The 14,971-nt window shown below is 43.3% G+C and overlaps 2 protein-coding genes across 10 annotated transcripts in view; both read left to right on the top strand.

The window, feature by feature from the left end:
* Positions 1 to 286, top strand: part of csf1rb (colony stimulating factor 1 receptor, b) — a 19,323-nt gene extending 19,037 nt beyond the window's left edge. For 6 of the 8 annotated variants that reach the window (XM_083565505.1, XM_083565507.1, XM_083565508.1 and 3 more), the window contains exon 19: positions 1 to 147. This exon is cut by the window's left edge. In XM_083565505.1, coding sequence (XP_083421631.1) covers positions 1 to 96 — 96 coding nt within the window. In that variant the 3' untranslated portion in view covers positions 97 to 147. The other 2 variants (XM_083565510.1, XM_083565512.1) reach the window with 1 other exon arrangement.
* Positions 287 to 4,685: 4,399 nt separating this feature from the next.
* LOC310739554 (uncharacterized protein) lies at positions 4,686 to 14,252 on the top strand. Of its 2 annotated transcripts, none has more exons than XM_083565547.1 (6): positions 4,686 to 5,129; positions 6,413 to 6,495; positions 12,693 to 12,791; positions 12,990 to 13,213; positions 13,344 to 13,407; positions 13,827 to 14,252. In XM_083565547.1, exons 1-6 carry the CDS (start codon positions 5,108 to 5,110, stop codon positions 13,863 to 13,865), a joined length of 531 nt encoding a protein of 176 aa, XP_083421673.1. In that variant the 5' UTR covers positions 4,686 to 5,107; the 3' UTR covers positions 13,866 to 14,252. The 2 variants fall into 2 exon arrangements, with proteins under 2 accessions (XP_083421673.1, XP_083421674.1); XM_083565548.1 differs by having other exon boundaries at positions 4,688 to 5,129; positions 6,415 to 6,499.
* The last annotated feature ends 719 nt before the right edge of the window (positions 14,253 to 14,971 follow it).

Raw genomic sequence — 14,971 nt, forward strand, 5'->3', positions numbered from 1 at the left:
TTGGGGATGATGGCTTGCGAAAGTGAGAATAACTGCAACAAAACACCAGAAGAGCAACGACCACTTACACACTCCAATAACTATCAGCTCTACTGAATCAGGGGATTAGTGTTCATTAGTTTTGCTCAGGAACACTGTACACAACAAACCTGTACTTACACACTTATTACACTCTCATTACACACTCATTACACTCTTATTACACACTCATTACACTCTCATTACACTCTTATTACACACTCATTACACTCTCATTACACACTAATTACACACTCATTACACTCTTATTACACACTTATTACACTCTCATTACACTCTTATTACACACTCATTTTACTCTCATTACACACATTACACACTCATTACACTCTTATTACACACTCATTACACACTCATTACACTCTCATTACACTCTTATTACACACTCATTTTACTCTCATTACACACATTACACACTCATTACACTCTTATTACACACTCATTACACACTCATTACACTCTCATTACACTCTTATTACACACTCATTTTACTCTCATTACACACATTACACACTCATTACACTCTTATTACACACTCATTACACACTCATTACACTCTCATTACACTCTTATTACACACTCATTTTACTCTCATTACACTCTCATTACACACTCATTACACTCTTATTACACACTCATTACACTCTCATTACACTCTTATTACACACTCATTTTACTCTCATTACACACTCATTACACACTCATTACACTCTTATTACACACTCATTACACACTCATTACACTCTCATTACACTCTTATTACACACTCATTACACTCTCATTACACACTCATTACACACTCATTACACTCTCATTACACTCTTATTACACACTCATTACACTCTCATTACACTCATTACACACTCATTACACTCTCATTACACACTCATTACACTCTCATTACACTCTTATTACACACTCATTACACTCTCATTACACTCTTATTACACACTCATTTTACTCTCATTACACACTCATTACACACTCATTACACTCTTATTACACACTCATTACACACTCATTACACTCTCATTACACTCTTATTACACACTCATTTTACTCTCATTACACACTAATTACACACTCATTACACACTCATTACACTCTTATTACACACTCATTACACTCTTATTACACACTCATTACACTCTCATTACACTCTTATTACACACTCATTACACTCTCATTACACACTCATTACACACTCATTACACTCTTATTACACACTCATTACACTCTCATTACACTCTTATTACACACTCATTTTACTATCATTACACACTCATTACACACTCATTACACTCTTATTACACACTCATTACACACTCATTACACTCTCATTACACTCTTATTACACACTCATTTTACTCTCATTACACTCTCATTACACTCTCATTACACACTCATTACACACTCATTACACTCTTATTACACACTCATTACACTCTCATTACACTCCTATTACACACTCATTTTACTCTCATTACACACTCATTACACACTCATTACACTCTTATTACACACTCATTACACACTCATTACACTCTCATTACACTCTTATTACACACTCATTACACTCTCATTACACACTCATTACACACTCATTACACTCTCATTACACTCTTATTACACACTCATTACACTCTCATTACACTCATTACACACTCATTACACTCTCATTACACACTCATTACACTCTCATTACACTCTTATTACACACTCATTACACTCTCATTACACACTCATTACACTCTCGTTACACTCTCGTTACACACTCATTACACTCTCATTACACACTCATTACACTCTTATTACACACTCATTACACTCTAATTACACTCTCATTACACACTCATTACACTCTCATTACACACTCATTACACACTCATTACACTCTCATTACACTCTTATTACACACTCATTACACTCTCATTACACTCTCATTACACTCATTACACACTCATTACACACTCATTACACTCTCATTACACTCTTATTACACACTCATTACACTCTCATTACACTCTTATTGCACACTCATTACACTCTCATTACACTCTCATTACACTCTTATTACACACTCATTACACACTCATTACACTCTCATAACACACTCATTACACTCTTATTACACACTCATTACACTCTTATTAGACACTCATTACACTCTCATTACACTCTCATTACACTCTCATTACACATTCATTACACACTCATTACACTCTCATTACACTCTTATTACACACTCATTACACTCTCATTACACTCTTATTACACTCATTACACACTCATTACACTCTTATTACACACTCATTACACTCTCATTACACTCTTATTACACACTCATTACACTCTCATTACACACTCATTACACACTCATTACACTCTCATTACACACTCATTACACACTCATTACACTCTCATTACACTCTCATTACACTCTTATTACACACTCATTACACTCTCATTACACACTCATTACACACTCATTACACTCTCATTACACTCTCATTACACTCTCATTACACACTCATTACACTCTTATTACACTCTCATTACACTCTCATTACACACTCATTACACTCTCATTACACACTCATTACACACTCATTACACTCTCATTACACTCTCATTACACACTCATTACACTCTCATTACACTCTCATTACACACTCATTACACTCTTATTACACTCTCATTACACTCTCATTACACACTCATTACACACTCATTACACTCTCATTACACTCTCATTACACACTCATTACACACTCATTACACACTCATTACACTCTTATTACACTCTCATTACACACTCATTACACTCTCATTACACACTCATTACACTCTCATTACACACTCATTACACACTCATTACACTCTCATTACACTCTTATTACACACTCATTACACACTCATTACACTCTCATTACACTCTTATTACACACTCATTACACACTCATTACACTCTCATTACACTCTTATTACACACTCATTACACACTCATTACACTCTCATTACACTCTTATTACACACTCATTACACCCTAATTACCCACTCATTACACTCTCATTACACACTCATTACACACTCATTACACTCTCATTACACTCTTATTACACTCTCATTACACACTCATTACACGCTCATTACACTCTCATTACACTCTCATTACACACTCATTACACTCCCATTACACACTCATTACACTCTTATTACCCACTCATTACACTCTCATTACACACTCATTACACGCTCATTACACTCTCATTACACACTCATTACACTCTCATTACACTCTCATTACACACTCATTACACTCTCATAACACTCTCATTACACACTCATTACACTCTTATTACACTCTCATTACACTTTCATAACACTCTTATTACACAGTTATTACACTCTCATTAAACAATCATTACACACTCATTACACACTTATTACACACTCATTACACTTTCATTACACTCTTACACTCATTGCGGTCTTATTCCACACTCATTACTTCAGAAAAATGTTTTTATTAAAGGAACTAAAGATGCTGTGAAGATGTACATGTTTAGTTTAAGTTAAAAGCAGAAAAGGGCACACGCACACACACACACACACACACACACACACACACACACACACACACACATACAGACATACACTTTATATTTTCTCTTTAAGATATAGAGTTTTTTTGTAAAAAAAAAAAAATAACAAACATTTTTCTTTTTAAAACTCTAACATTTTATTATGAAGGAAAGGCAAAGTAGAGCAGAAATTTATATGTAACAAATGTTTTTTTCTGTTGTTTATTTTTTTATTATTTGTGTTTTTTAACTATAAAGTGTGCTTTTTATTTGATGTGTGACTGCAAGTAACAATAAAGTTTATATCTGAATTAATGTATGGTTTTCTAAATCATTTTACCAAATGAATGTGGTCAAGATTCCTAAAATAAAAATAATTATTCTATAATAATATATAATTAACAAAAAAAAAATACATTTATTATTATTACTTTTATTATTAGTAGTAGTAGTATGATTATTATTATTAATAATATCATTATTATTTTTATTATTATTATTATTGTTGTTGTTATTAGTAGTAGTAGTAGTATGATTATTATTATTAATATTATTATTGTATTAGCTGTGTGTATTCACCCCCTTTGACTTTTCTACAGTGATGTATAACCAAAATGACATTTAGATTTGTATCATTAGAAAGTAAACAGTCCAGAATGTTGATATGAGACAAAAAAAACTAAATACTTTAAAAATCCCAATTAAAAAGTATTCTCTCCCATTTTATAGTTATGAGATTTAATATGTGACTGTGAGCTGTTAAAATAACTTCAGATCCCTGTTTGATCTCTAACAAAACTATACATAATAATATAAATAATTATAATAATAACAGTAATTAAAATCATCATCATTTAATAGTAATACATTTACTGAATAATAAACTGTCTGGAAAGTGTTGCCTTTCACACTGGATGAGATTCTCAGCTAAAGTTAGCAGTGATAATACTCACATGCATACACACACACACACACACACACACACACACACACACACACACACACACACAGTGGTGTAGAATTACATATGACCACTTTATTAATAGCAGAGTGTGAAAGGCTTTAGATCACTCAGAGATCACTTGAGAGAACGCTCGGAAAACGCTGGGAGAACACTGGGAGAACACTTGGAGAACATTAGGAGAACACTGGGAGAACACTGGGAGAACACTGGGAGAACACTGGGAGAATGCTGGGAGAATACTTTTTCTCTGAGGGCTGATTGTATACTTTTTCATTCAGAAAGGAAAACCTGGTTTGGTTCATTGAGCGTGATGCAGTGAGAAGTTTAGCTCAGAAGGAGAGCTGTACACTTGTTTAAAGTAATGTAAAAAGACAGACAGACAGACAGACAGACAGACAGACAGACAGACAGACAGACAGACAGACAGACAGACAGGAGTACATCTGAACACAACACTTAGTTTATTGTTGGTTTTTCTTCAGTGTGGATCATTGTGTCTGCAACGCCCACTCTGGCTGCAATGGGGAACTTCAGCTCTACAGGTATGGTTTGTTCTCTCACTCTACTGATGATAGAAATATGTAATAACATAATACACAGTTTACGTCATCATCCTGCTGCTGAGATCTAAACTCTGATTGGTCAGAAAATGTTGATTAATTCTCTGGAACAGCAGCTCTGACAGTAATGCAGGTTTATATTAATATGCTTATTCTGATACTTTATTGTCTCCATGGTAACGCTCGTTCACAGAGACGTGTACACCAAACATTCCATTGATAAAACATTGATTAATAACTGCATGTAATCACTGATTTGTAAGAAGGTCTATCTTATGGAAGGAGTCTCCCGTGTCAGTGCTCTGGATCGAGAAGAGGTAAAGCTGTAGCTGTAAGTTCTCTGACGTGTTCAGAAGTTTACACTTTTCTGCAGGTTCTCACTCACGTGACGTGACGAGATACATTTTTTGCTAACTAAAGAATAAAGAAAGAAACTAAATAAAGAGAGGATAAATTGAGACTGAGTGTTTATCATTACTATAAAATAAGTGAGAACCTATTCTGTAAATATCCCAGCTCAGACAGACTTCAAAATTCAGGTCTCAGCTCTGGAGTGTGATCGAACAAAAATAAGTGCACCTCTGTGTTAGTCTCCACCTCCTTAACACATGCTGTGAATTTAGTAGACTTTTGTGCTATAGTAATAGTTATGCTATAATAATATAGTAAAATATATGATATTAGATCTTAGTGCAGGAGTGTGACAGGACAAAAGTAAGTGCACCCTGCATTACTCTAACATTATCCTTAGTGACACGTTTGTGGGGCACAAATTAAATTATTCGAATTGTTGTAGCAGGTAAACAACATGTTAAAGTGGACTTCAATTGGGAAAGGGGGCGTGTCCTAACAGTGTTTTAGGGACTGTGATAGGTGGAGAATAAACAGACTGAAAAGACCTGCTCTATGCTGTCTACTATAATAAAAGAGAGAGAGAGAGAGAAAGAGAGAGAGAGAGAGAGAGAGAGAGAGAGAGAGAGAGAGAGAGAGAGAGAGAAAGAAAGAGAGAGAGAGCAGGAACTCACCTGTTTTACAGAACAATGCATGTAACGATAAATGGATAAAAATAAATGATGTCACAGTAATTCACACAGATACACACACACACACACACACACACACAAACATCACACAATTCCACTGATAAATCTTTTGCATGTGATATGATGTTTATGATTTCACTCTAAAGTGCAGAATGTCTAAAACATGACACTTCACATTAACAGAAATAAAATGTATATAATGAAATATTTTCTTGTTTATAGAGATTGAGGTTTTCAAAGGCATCGTATCAGCTGCGGGGACTGAGACACACCATCCACTGGAGACACCTGCATCATTTAATCATGTCAGTAAGTGAAGTCATTACACATTATTACATGTGTGTGTGTGTGTGTGTGTGTGTGTGTGTGTGTGTGTGTGTGTGTTTGTTAACACTGTGGTTGTGGTTTAAGTTTGATCGCTCATCATATCTGCAGTCATCTGCAGTCTCTAAATTCCTGACTTTTCCCTAGAATCCATGACCACATCTCTAGAGGATAGACTTCATTCTCATTTCTCTAGAACTGTTTTGCACCAAAAGTCCATGTTACATAGACATGTCAGAAGTTGGACCGTCAAAATCACCCTAGAACCCTTCTTGTAAATCTAGGGTCCTCAGCACTTTTTTGCATCGGAAGGAACAGCTTAGTGGCCTTCTGATCAAAATCTCAGCACCACCAAATTGCCACTGTTGTGCCCTCAAGTTCTTAGTTTTATAAATAAGATCATAGTAAGTGTCAGGCTGCAGACGCGGAAGCCGATATAGTCCGATCATTGTCCTTTTATTTAAAAAAAAACGTACAACACAAAAACACTCATAAGCCGTTGAAAACAACAAACAAAGACATCCGCTCGATACGCGTTGTCCGCTATGAGTTCGAATGTCCCAAGCATAATCCATAAAGCCTTCGGCAATGAGTAATCCAAGTCGGAAGTGGAATTCGCATATACAGCCGGCGGTCGAGCAGCCACGCGATTGTCCAGCTTGACAATATAACGACCGACAGCCTGTGACTCAAGAACGTGAGTTTATGTAGTTTGATCTTTCATGAGCCACAGCTGTCGGTAATCTTGGGAAGCAGCGTGACTGCTATCGAGGGGGGCGTGGCAGGGTGGATCTCTGACAGCTACAGACGGGGGCGTGGCAGGGTGAATCCCTGACAGCTACAGAGGGGGGCGTGGCAGGGTGAATCCCTGACAGTACCCCCCCATCCAGGGGCGACACCTGACGCCCCAAAACCCACCCATGCCAGGCGGGCCAGGGCACTCCGAGGAAGGCCTCCTTAGACGCCTGGGAGCAACGGAGGCCTGGTGAGCATCCTCTGCGGAGAGCCGGCATGGAACAACACCTTGCAGGAGGATCCGGAACGGAGCCACGCCCTCGGTGCTGACGGGAGGCTGAGTAAAGCCCCTGGTGGGGATTGGAGCCGGAGCGATCTCCATGGCGGGGAACCGGAACTGGACGCCAACCGTGACAATGACCGGGGAGTGGAGGACGTCCCGGGCGGAGACCAGGAACGTCGTACCACCCTCTGAGGGACCTGGAGGACCGACGTCGCCGTCAGAGGGACCTGGAGGACCGACGTCGCCGTCAGAGGGACCTGGAGGGCCGACGTCGCCGTCAGAGGGACCTGGAGGACCGACGTCGCCGTCAGAGGGACCTGGAGGACCGACGTCGCCATGCGGGGATCCTGTGGGCGATCCGTCGTCCTAAAGAGGACCTGGGGGCGAGACGTCGCCCTCTGTGGAGCTTGGATGCGATCCTTCGCCCTGCGTGGAGCTTGGATGCGATCCTTCGCCCTGCATGGAGCCTGGATGCGATCCTTCGCCCTGAAGAGGACCCGGGGGCGAGACGTCGCCTTCTGTGGAGCCCGGGGGCGAGACGTCGCCTTCTGTGGAGCCCGGGGGCAAGACGTCGCCTTCTGTGGAGCCCGGGGGCGAGACGTCGCCTTCTGTGGAGCCCGGGGGCGAAACGTCGCCTTCTGTGGAGCCCGGGGGCGAAACGTCGCCTTCTGTGGAGCCCGGAGACGAGCCGTCGCCTTCTGCGGGCGCTGGAGACGAGCCGTCGCCTTCTGCGGGCGCTGGAGACGAGCCGTCGCCTTCTGCGGGCGCTGGAGACGAGCCGTCGCCTTCTGCGGGCGCTGGAGACGAGCCGTCGCCTTCTGCGGGACTGTGGGGTGAGCCGTCGCCGTCGGTGGAACCCGGGGGCAGCGGTTCAACTTCCCTTTCGCAGTCCTGGAGCCGGGGTGAGTGCACAGGGAAACCCCTGGGCGTAGGGGCGCTCCTTGGGACCCTTAGGAGCAGATCGGAGCCTACTGAGCAGCCTGGAAATAAGGTGAAGCCTGCCTGGAGATCCACGAGCGGAGAAGGGCTCGCCTGGAGGTCCACGACATCAGTGGAGCTCTCTTTGGGACACTGAAGCGGAGACGAGCTCGTGGGGTCGCTCGGAGGCGGAGACGAGCTCTCGGGAGATGTCGCCTTGGAAGGGGCTCTGGGATGTGGCGTCGTCTGGAGAGGGACTCGGAGGAGTCACTTCGCCTTCTGTGACCGGAGGTGTCGGCGCGGCGCTCTCGTGACGACTCTGTGGCGGGAAAGCATGCTCCTGGAGACTATGTGGCGGCGCGGCGCTCTCGTGACGACTCTGTGGCGGGAAAGCATGCTCCTGGAGACTCTGTGGCGGCGCGGCGCTCTCGTGACGACTCTGTGGCGGGAAAGCATGCTCCTGGAGACTCTGTGGCGGCGCGGCGCTCTCGTGACGACTCTGTGGCGGGAAAGCATGCTCCTGGAGACTCTGTGGCGGCGCGGCGCTCTCGTGACGACTCTGTGGCGGGGCGGCGCTCTCGTGACGACTCTGTGGCGGGAAAGCATGCTCCTGGAGACTCTGTGGCGGCGCGGCGCTCTCGTGAAGACTCTGTGGCGGCGCGGCGCTCTCGTGAAGACTCTGTGGCGGCGCGGCGCTCTCGTGAAGACTCTGTGGCGGCGCGGCGCTCTCGTGAAGACTCTGTGGCGGCGCGGCGCTCTCGTGAAGACTCTGTGGCGGCGCGGCGCTCTCGTGAAGACTCTGTGGCGGCGTGGCACGCCCACAGGAACCTCGGAACAGAGCGGCACGCCTGTAGAAGCTCTGTGACGGCATGGTGTGCTCGCCGACGCTCGGAGATGGTGTGGTGCGTCCACGAGAACCCCGGAACACAGCAGCACGCTGGTAGAAACCCTGAGATGAAGCAGCCCTCTCATCAAAACATTGGGGCTGAGCTGCAGGCTCATGGGAGATCCGGCACGGAGCCGCGTGCTCTTGAGAACCTTGGAATGGAGCACCTTCCTCCTCAAGGGGACTGTAGTGGAGATCCACCACCTCTATCCCCAACTTCCCCAGAAGCAGCCCGCTGAATTCGGCGAGTGAGCCGAATTTGCCCCCTTTGGCGCTCCATAGTGAGCTGGCTTTGGCAAGAACTTCTCCAGACAGGAGGGAAATACAGAGGGCAATCTTGGCTCGTTCGGAAGGAAACTGGGAAATGTTAACAGCCACATACTCGCCGATGCCTTGCAGAAATCCGCCCAATTCGTCTTTTTTCCCCGAGTAACGAGCCGGTAATCCCCTCGCGCTCTCTGAGGGGCGTGGCACAGCCGCGCTCTTATGATCCGGCTTCTGTGGATCTGAACCGTGAGAAGCGGCACTGAGCTTCCGGAGGAAATCCGAAGCCAGGTTCAGCTGCCGATCCGTTGCGGTCGGAATCGCGGAATGGCGAATCCGCGTTCGGTATAGGTCGGTCGTTCTGTCAGGCTGCGGACGCGGAAGCCGATATAATCCGATCATTGTCCTTTTATTTCAAAAAAACGTACAACACAAAAACACTCATAAGCCGTTGAAAACAACAAACAAAGACATCCGCTCGATACGCGTTGCCCGCTATGAGTTCGAATGTCCCAAGCATAATCCATAAAGCCTTCGGCAATGAGTAATCCAAGTCGGAAGTGGAATTCGCATATACAGCCGGCGGTCGAGCAGCCACGCGATTGTCCAGCTTGACAATATAACGACCGACAGCCTGTGACTCAAGAACGTGAGTTTATGTAGTCTGATCTTTCATGAGCCACAGCTGTCGGTAATCTTGGGAAGCAGCGTGACTGCTATCGAGGGGGGCGTGGCAGGGTGGATCTCTGACAGCTACAGACGGGGGCATGGCAGGGTGAATCCCTGACAGCTACAGAGGGGGGCGTGGCAGGGTGAATCCCTGACAGTAAGTCACTCTGCATAAGGGCTTCTGCCAAATGCCGTAAATTTTGATGGTAAATGTAAATCTCAGAAAACCTACAACCCTTTCCACTTCTATAGAACCTTTCCAGGGTCTCTAGAACCCTCTATCATCACACTGCTCATTACAGTGAGCGTCACAGCTCAGATTCACACAAATCACTATATATATATATATGTACAGTGAGGAAAATAAGTATTTGAACACGCTGCTATTTTGCAAGTTCTCCCACTTAGAAATCATGGAGGGTCTGAAATTGTCATCGTAGGTGCATGTCCACTGTGAGAGACATAATCTAAAAAAATAAATCCAAAAAATCACAATATATGATTTTTAAACTATTTATTTGTATGATACAGCTGCAAATACGTATTTGAACACCTGAGAAAGTCAATGTTAATATTTGTTTGTTTGCAATTACAGCGGTCAAACGTTTCCTGTAGTTTTTCACCAGGTTTGCACACACTGCAGGAGGGATTTTGGCCCACTCCTCCACACAGATCTTCTCTAGATCAGTCAGGTTTCTGGCCTGTCGCTGAGAAACACGGAGTTTGAGCTCCCTCCAAAGATTCTCTATTGGGTTTAGGTCTGGAGACTGGCTAGGCCACGCCAGAACCTTGATATGCTTCTTACAGAGCCACTCCTTGGTTATCCTGGCTGTGTGCTTCGGGTCATTGTCATGTTGGAAGACCCAGCCTCGACCCATCTTCAATGCTCTAACTGAGAGAAGGAGGTTGTTCCCCAAAATCTCGCAATAGATGGCCCCGGTCATCCTCTCCTTAATACAGTGCAGTCACCCTGTCCCATGTGCAGAAAAACACTCCCAAAGCATGATGCTACCACCCCCATGCTTCACATTAGGGATGGTGTTCTTGGGATGGTACTCATCATTCTTCTTTCTCCAAACACGTTTAGTGGAATTATGACCCAAAAGTTCTATTTTGGTCTCATCTGACCACATGACTTTCTCCCATGACTCCTCTGGATCATCCAAATGGTCATTGGCAAACTTAAGACGTTCCTGGACATGTGCTGGTTTAAGCAGGGGAACCTTCCGTGCCATGCATGATTTCAAACCATGACGTCTTAGTGCATTACCAACAGTAACCTTGGAAACGGTGGTCCCAGCTCTTTTCAGGTCATTGACCAGCTCCTCCCGTGTAGTTCTGGGTTGATTTCTCAGCTTCCTTAGGATCATTGAGACTCCACGAGCTGAGATCTTGCATGGAGCCCCAGTCCGAGGGAGATTGACAGTCATGTTTAGCTTCTTCCATTTTCTAATGATTGCTCCAACAGTGGACCTTTTTTCACCAAGCTGCTTGGCAATTTCCCCGTAGCCCTTTCCAGCCTTGTGGAGGTGTACAATTTTGTCTCTAGTGTCTTTGGACAGCTCTTTGGTCTTGGCCATGTTAGTAGTTGGATTCTTACTGATTGTATGAAATTAAATTACGTTTCTCCACAACCCTGGTGCTGCAGCACACAACACAGAGCTACAGCACACAACATAGACCTATATCACACAACACAGAGCTACAGCACACAACACAGAGCTACAGCACACAACATAGACCTATATCACACAACACAGACCTATATCACACAACACAGAGCTACAGCACACAACACAGAGCTACATCACACAACACAGAGCTACATCACACAACACAGAGCTACAGCACACAACACAGAGCTACAGCACACAACATAGACCTATATCACACAACACAGACCTATATCACACAACACAGAGCTAAAGCACACAACACAGAGCTACATCACACAACACAGAGCTACAGCACACAACACAGAGCTACATCACACAACACAGAGCTACATCACACAACACAGAGCTACATCACACAACACAGAGCTACATCACACAACACAGAGCTACATCACACAACACAGAGCTACAGCACACAACATAGAGCTACATCACACAACATAGAGCTACATCACACAACACAGAGCTACATCACACAACACAGAGCTACATCACACAACACAGAGCTACATCACACAATACAGAGCTACATCACACAATACAGAGCTACATCACACAACATAGAGCTACATCATCACACACACATCTGATCCATCATCTGGATACTGTACTAAAACACAAAGTTTGAATAAACCAGTGAATTGAGTAAGATCTTCAGCATGATGAGGTCACTCTGTGGGAGAGGTTTAATGGAGAAAGTCTGATCAGATGTTCTGCAGCAGCTCTTCATCTCTCTGCTCACTGCAGGATGAAATGTGGGATCGTCTGAGTGAAACACTGCAGGAACCCAAACTGTTGTCCCTCCAGTTCCTCCAAAACAGTACAGAGGTGGCAGGAGAACCTTCAGTAAGATACACACAAACACAAACACACACACACACACACACACACACACACACACACACACACACACACACACACACACACACACTAATTTAACTAGACAGCTTTAATCTAGAGTCATTATCACAAATGTTAGAGATCAGAATCTGATTTACACTCAGCTTTTCCAAGCAGCTGATTTTAAAAGAACTCTTGTTTCAGGACCCTAAAGCAGATGTTCCTTCAAAACCAGAAGTCCCTAAATCTCCAGAGGTTATTATTGAATCCTGTAAGTCCTCTTCGCCAACCGTCCCCAGATCCTCCGATTTGTCCCTGTCGCATCCTAAACCCCGCCTCATTGCTCATGGTCCTCCAACTTTACAGAAACTCAACGTGGAGCTTCAAGACATGAGAGAGGAGCTGGAGCTGCTAAAGACTCAGCACAAGTACGCAAGATTGTGTGTGCAATCCTAACACAGAGGTCTCCAAAAAGTTGCAAATAGGCACTTTAAAACACTAAAAATCAAGTAGGTTAAAAAAAAAAAAAGGAAGACTGAATATTTCTTTGTGTTGCAGGAGAGAAATTAAACTGCTGATGAATGAGTTAGATGAAGAAAAGAAATTGCGACTTTCACTGCAGGTAAACACTACAAGTCAAGTCAAGTCAAGTCAAGTTTATTTGTATAGCGCTTTTCACAACAGACATTGTCTCAAAATACTACAATAATCACACTCGTGTCCTAAACCACACACCATGTCCAATCAATTCACTCGGGGTGTGTCCAAAACCACACACCATGTCCAATCAATTCACTGGGGCGTGTCCCAAACCACACACCATGTCCAATCTATTCACTGGGGGAGTGTCCTAAACCACACACTATGTCCAATCAATTCACTGGGGGAGTGTCCTAAACCACACACTATGTCCAATCAATTCACTGGGGGCATGAACCAAACTAAACACCGTGTCCTATTAACCAACTGGGGGTGTGTCCCAAATACTTCACAACGTGTGTGTCCTGAACCGCTCTCTCACTTCACTGTCTCATCTCTCAGCTTGAGGTGGAGCGTCTTAAGAAGCACATGTCCAAATGAGATGTGAACGGATGTTACCATGACAACTGTGGAACTGAAACACACTCTTCCTGGATGAAACATCTTGGAGTTCAAGAGAAGGTGGTTTGATGCAAATAGTACTTCTTATCTTGAGTTTTTGTGGTCATGGAGCAAAAGACACCCATGACACACCAAGACACTATGACTTCAGAATTGCCTTTCATATACAGTCATAGTTTTCTTTTCATGTCAAAGCTCATATCAGTGTTTTGTGTAATTATCCTGGAGACAAATTAGTAATAAATATGGAGTTGAAACTCTGTTGCCATTTGCTGAGGAACTGCTGTAAATGTTTTAGAGAAATGTTCAATAGTTATGTGGAGTTTTTATTTCATGCTGAACTGTGAATTAAACATCTACACTACAGCCCTTCACTCATATTCTCTCTTTTAAATAAAGTGTGTGATGCTCTTTAATCATCAACACATCTTTCAGATTTAGGTCCATCTGAATGGCTCAGGAATCCTCAACATGTTTTTAGACCCATAAAACTTTTCACATCACATCTCAAGATCCTCAAAAAAGTCTTCACAACTCTTTTTGCACCTCAGTAAATCTTTTCAGATATTACTGAATCCTCATGTTACATTCCCACCATGGCTAGGCGTAGAAGAGTGCAGGAACAATTACAATTCTGTTGCTGTGAGTGTTTTGGATAAGAATAATAGCAGGACCAGAGGTAAAGTTGTGGTAAAGTTTACAGATAGTTAACAAACAGTATCGCAGAAAACACACAGTTCAATGGTGACATGAGGACTAGATTAACTAGTGGACTAATGCTAATGAAATGAACATAGTAAAAAGGATTACTCTAGAATGTATTCTGAACACTAACCTAACTAATAAACAGCATGAATCTAGCTGACTACAGTATCAAACAATACAAGGTGTGGCACCTGTCCTCTACCCTAAAACATCTAAACCCAGTAAGTGCACACACATTCTATCCTGTTCCTAAACCAAGTGAGCTAGCAACCAGCTGAAAACTAGCGACCAGCCGAAACTAACGACCAGCCGGAAACTAGCGACCAGATGAAACTAGCGACCAGCTGAAACTAGCGACTAGCTGAAACTAGCGACTAGCT

Source organism: Silurus aristotelis (assembly GCF_946808225.1).
Source record: "Silurus aristotelis genome assembly, chromosome: 16".
In the NCBI taxonomy this organism is placed as follows: domain Eukaryota; kingdom Metazoa; phylum Chordata; class Actinopteri; order Siluriformes; family Siluridae; genus Silurus; species Silurus aristotelis.